At 38.4% G+C, this 6,000-nt stretch overlaps 1 protein-coding gene across 1 annotated transcript in view; it reads left to right on the forward strand.

Moving 5' to 3' along the window:
- LOC135700142 (guanylate cyclase soluble subunit beta-1-like) overlaps nt 1-6,000 on the forward strand; it is a 153,677-nt gene extending 147,677 nt beyond the window's left edge. Inside the window, exon 12 of the mRNA XM_065220561.1 lies at nt 5,820-6,000. Within this exon, the coding sequence (XP_065076633.1) occupies nt 5,820-6,000 (181 nt within the window). The remainder of the gene's footprint in view (nt 1-5,819) is intronic.

Here is a 6,000-nt window from a genome sequence, read left to right on the forward strand (position 1 = left end):
GACTAAAGAGCCTAAATTTATAAAGAGGCGACATGTCAAAATTGGAACAATCGATTGTCTGTCAAAGTCATAGGAAAAGTCATTCCAATCGAGCAGAAGACCTGTCAAATTGATGAGATGTCGTCTCCTCGGTCGTCTCTTTATATATTCAGGCTTTTTAGTAGAGACGATCGGCAGCAAACCGATAAAACTACTTGTCACCGGGGAATCAACCTCTATTAGGTGAACGAATTTTACGAAAAAAAGTTCGAGTTTTCATGAATATAATTTTTATCCGCGAGTGAATGGACAGTTTGTGGGTCTGGTGCGCCGTTAGAAGAAGTTAATCCAGCCATCGGTGAAGTGCCGGGAAGACTGTGTCCGGTGTACCGCAAGGAGCCTGAAGCCTTCAAGAAGTGAACCAACACCTTCGGTGAAGTTCCGGTAAGACTGCGTGTCCGGTGTACCGCATTGTCCCGGAAGACCTCCAGGTGTGTCGCTAGAAAACCCAGCGCGCCAAGGAGGACACATCGAACGAATCCACCAATATCTGCCAGCCGTCCAATACATCACCCTCGAATGGGTACTGTGCCAGATGACGATTAATCTCCTTCCTAACCCTAGATTCCTTTCCTTCCAAATTAAAATTCCAAAAATCATGAACTTAAAAAAAACACAATGAATACACTAAATTAAATTAAGCTAACCCAGTTTTTAGTCCATTATTTAAAACACGCATTCCCTATTTCCTCTATCACTCTTGTTCTTCACCTTGAATGGTTTTTGGGAAGTATTTCCGCCCAATTCCTTTCTGGAGCAGGTTAAACGACCCTGAATCCCAGGATAAAGCCTGGAGAGGGACAAAAAGTAGTCCCCAGACAAAAGATAATCTAACAAATCCACGCATATTTTTCAAAGCAAGGAGCCGAAATTCAACTTGGCTGAACAGGAAACCTAAATTTCTATGAAAATACGTACTTTTGAGAATTTAAACCCAGTTTTCTAAAAAAAAATGTGCATGCTTCTAAAGATGTACCACCACGTATGGATTCAGCAAGGTCCATTCTACAAAATCCAAGTCTATTTTTCAAAGATTGGAGCTGAAATTCAACTTATCAGAACAGAAAATCCAAGTGTCTATTAAAATACGTACTTTTGTGACTTTACTCGGTTTTCTCAAAAATTGAGAATTTCAACCCTCACGTATGGATTCAGCAAGTTTCATTCAATAAAATCCAAGCACACATTTCAAACAATAGAACCGAAATCCAACCTGGCTTCAAAAAAAAATCTACCATCACGTTTGAATTCACAAAGGTCTATTTTATAAATTCCAGGCCTGTTTTTCAAAGGACGGAGCCAATATCCAACTTGGCTGATCAAGAAACCCGAATTTCTATAAAAAATACGTACTTTTGTGGATGTAAACCCAGTTTTCTCAACAATTGTGCTTACTTAAAAAAAAAATCTACCATCAGGTGGGTAGATCACCTTTTCGTGGTACGTTACGGAAGATCTACCACCGATTCCTAGTCCTGACTACTTCAAACTAGAGGAACAGGATTTTTCAGTAATCCAAGGAACACATCTTAGTCCTTGTTACTTTTTATGCCTTGTTGATAGTGACAAGACTCGGCTTTGTCTACCGAAGATGATCTTGAAAGAAGGAAAAAAATGAGTTAGTTGTCTTCATCTATGTGATTCCTAATCTTCTATTCGTTGTTCCCTAGTTTGAAGTGGTTAAGACTAGGGTTCTGATGCATGGTCATTATCGGTGTCATAACTTAATTTTGTTGCTAAGGAATCCAATTTTTAATGACAAAGGGGCGCGTCTTTGGAGGGTGTTTCAACACTCCGAAGGGTATAAATAGCGGGACCTTTCAATTAGAGTCGGATCCTTGCGATAAATGCAAGAGTGACAACTGTAAAAAATCGAATACTTCATCATTTCTCAATAGTGATGGAGTAATACGACATGCACTAAACTAAGGACCCGGGTTATACTACAACAGATCAATTTACTGGTCGCAGTAGTGTTAGGTCCCGTACAGAGGAAAAAAAAGAACACTCGAAGGTTCATTCTTTAAATTTTAATTTTTAAAATATGTGAATCTCACAAGAACGAGGAAGGGATCTAGAGGATCGTAATCTACACACCTAGAAATAACTACTCTTACACGAGACGTAATCTTTTTTGGACGTAAATTATGGAACGTACACAAACATTCAACTATGAAATAATTGCTAATTTTCTAATCTGCTAATTTCAAATAACAGACTAAAGTGGTAATTTTTAGACGGTAGATGAGGAGATGAAAGTATAGAATTGATAGTTCCGTTAGAGTACGGCAGTGTGAAAATTGCATATAGAGAGTAGAAAGCGAGCAAGGACAAATTAATGAAGGTACAAATCAGTTTAATCATCTCTCTTTGTGATGGTGAAGGGTATCCCCCCCGCCCCCCGCCACCGCTGGCAAAAAGCGATGATCACCGACACGCTCAAGTACCGACGATGTGTTTGAAACAGTTCTACCGATTTATACCGCACTCCAGTCGTAGGTTTTGGAAATTCCAGCTATTGTCACCGACAAACCGACATGAATGACCATAGCTAAAACAAGAAAATGTATGACCAAAGCACACTACTGACATCTGTCTAAGTGTTCGCGGGAAATATTTAGCTAAGCCATGAACCCGCATTCAAAAGTTATGAATTGGTTCGTGTCTGATCTATTCTGTACAAATTATTTTTATCTAGATCAAAAAATCCTATGGTCACAACACATTTATATCGGCCATTTACGATTTTCGGGCATAAATCAAAATTAAGTGTCATGTCGGTTTGTCGGTGCTATTGTTACCTCTACCACGTTATGTGTCCCTGTCATCGTCGACTTGACGATCTCGAGGGGACACTGGTAGGGTAGGTGCTGCTACTGTACCTTTCGGCCAATAACAGTAATTTATGGTATGTAAACATTTCATGTAAAATTAAGTGTTCTCAAACCGAAACATAAGCAAGTCGACGAAGAGAACGTTTGATTGAATTGATTTTCTCGTTTCTTTCAACTGATACTTATGTCAAAAGGGCCGCTTACATGTGTCGGTCTCAGGGAGCTGAAAAAGACTTTTTCGTAGTGTGTACGTTAAAAGCTACTTAAATCACTTCAGGAAAGCTCAGACTAACATTAAATATAATTCAATCACTCAACAGAAAAGTTTGAACTCCCTAAGGAAGGTATGAACCACTTCAGAAAAGGTTGGACTCTGTTTATAAATTTTAAGAAAAAAAAAGTGTTGGTTCACTTCGGAAAACTTTCTACACTTTTAGAAAAGGAAGATAACCTAAACAAGATTGTGTTCTTGCCAAATGCCAAAGCAGTTAAAAAAATATGGGCCTCACTTGGGAAAATGTCAACCCCACACTGACAAGTTTGGATTCAGTTCGGAAATAGTTTAATCAATGCAAGAATCTTTGGATTAATTTACGCAGAAAAAAAAATACTGAATTTTACTGGTGATGTAAACATCCATGCATGCAAACATTCATGCGTGTAGACTTCTTTTTCACGTAAACTAGCAGCTTGCAAGAAATGTTGCAAACAAAGATGCATGATATGTATCATAAATTTACACGATCTATAATGTAAACTTATAGGATATATGACGCTCCATTTATGTGCATCATTGTAACGTAAAGTTACACTACATTTTTTAACTGTGTAGGAAAGGGATTAAATCAGCTAATGTGGCCTCACTCCAGAAAATTCGAAACCAATTCTTTAAAGCATGGGTTCGTAATATGTTGGATCACTTCAGGAAAATTTTGACAACTTTAAACAGGATTGAATAACATAACAGAAAAGTTTATACCCCGTTCACATTACAGCATATATCACGTGATATACGCTGTCTTGCAATGAGCACTCATACATCTAGTTTTCACTGGAAATCCTATGTATGAGTGCTCATTGCAAGACAGCCTATAATACTTGAAATAGGCTGTAATGTGAACGGGATATTAGACTCAGTTAAAAAAATGATGATGACTTATTCGAAAGTTTGAACTCACTTCAAAACAATTCAGACTCAGTTTGAATCTGCTTTGAAAAGTGTTTCTTCAATTAGGAATTTCCTGATTCGTTTCTGATTTGGTGTCAGTTCAAAGACAATTTTGAAAAAAAAATGGATTTAGCTCAAAAATTGTTGAATCACTGTAGAAAATAAATGAATCATTAAGTAGCATTGCAGCAGGTTTGTAAGTTGAAAAATTTACACCGAATGCGAAAATCGGGCGACTACGGTGGGCTGGGCACATCGTAACAATGTCGGATAACGACCTAATGAAAATGGTTCTTGGTAGTGACCCGACTGGAACAGGGTGAAGATGTGCGCAGCGAACAAGACCCCCCAGATTGAAACTGGCTTACCTAGTAAGTTGCCAAACAAGATGCCGTTTTCAACAACTGAAACCGGCTGATCCGATTTCAAGGACCTGGCATGCTGTACTGGTCTAGTACCAATTTATGTAAAAATTCTGTAAAAGAACAAAGTGATTTTCTATAACATAATAAAATCTAGAAAAGCGAGTATCAATACCCAAATGAATTAGCGATACTCGAGAACAAAGGAACGATCCTGTTATTTTTATCGTCTGATCCGTTTCCTAGACGAGTGTGTCGAAGGGAAGCAAAATAGGAGCAGCTTCAGGAGTCCGTGATGTTCCGTGATATGGTCATCCGACGCTTTCCAAACGCGAATATTGTTTGCCCGACTTAGTTACAAATAAAAGTTTGTAAAAAATAACGTAACAACAATTAATCACTATTAAATCTACACTTCAACACCCAGTGCATGAAAAATAACAATACCCTGATTTTTTTAATTCCCCCTTTGATATATTCCAAACTTTTGAAGAGGGGGGGGGTGACAAAAAAAAACTTGAAATTTGTTCCGGTCTTAGCATTTTTTTTAATATCTAAATTCGATTTCCACTAATTAAATAATAAAGTATACCTGAAGACACTAAAATCATAATCATAATAATAAAGAACATGATACTTCAAGAGTACAAATATGTATGGAATTACTCAAACTACCGTTGTTTTTTTTATTTTTGTGCGTGCGTCTGGACGTCAGCTGTGTAGGTATAGAAGCCAAATATAGCCTACTCTGATCGTTGAAGGGAATCTGCTATTGCTTTGGCATGGGGGGTGTCAAAATATTTCCCACAAAATGCGGATCACGTTCGGTGTCAGTAAGTCCCATATGGATTCTTGTGAGAAATCATTTATCCATTAGAATCGATTGTAAACTACCGGCATTTTACACTGAGCACTAAAACTTACATGTTGTGTTCAGAAAATATCGTGAAAAATACCAAAACAAGGTTGTCCCATCCGTAAGAATCTACCGAAAAAAAAATCAACAGCGTTTTCTCGGCTTGCTGTTTTTCCTGGGACTGATATGCTTTAATGAACAGTTCTGGTCCGAAGTATCTCTGTAAAAATTGCGTTAGATCTTTCATTAAAAATGAGATTTGCCAGCCTGATCAAGACACCTGCAGAAAAAGTGCTGACCAGCATTTCGTATTTCGGCAATATTTCCAGTGCTCATTAATGATGTTCTTTGCATGAGTGATCGTCTCAACTACACAGCAAAACCGTATGAATTGCCGTCGATGATTATAAAGAAAATATGCATATTGTCATAAATTTGTAATTTTCCACCCATGATGAAAACCTGCAGCCTTTGAGTAATCTTCGATCTTATAGCTTCAAAGGCATCAACATATCTACAATCTACATAACCTCACTACAACCCTCTTCTCTATATTACAGACTCCTCTGCGAGCCAGTCAACCAGGACCCCTCGTTCCACCTAGAATACCGCGGACCCGTGGTAATGAAAGGCAAACCGGAACCGATGGACTGCTGGTTCGTCACCCGGGAGATACTCAACAGCAATGGGCAACCACCACCACCGGGAAGCACCCCACCACCCACTGGCTCCAAAAAGTAG

The sequence above is a fragment of the Ochlerotatus camptorhynchus genome, unplaced genomic scaffold, assembly GCF_037179485.1.
Source record: "Ochlerotatus camptorhynchus isolate MF236.1 unplaced genomic scaffold, CSIRO-AGI_Acam_v1.1 ptg000129l, whole genome shotgun sequence".
Lineage (NCBI taxonomy): Eukaryota > Metazoa > Arthropoda > Insecta > Diptera > Culicidae > Ochlerotatus > Ochlerotatus camptorhynchus.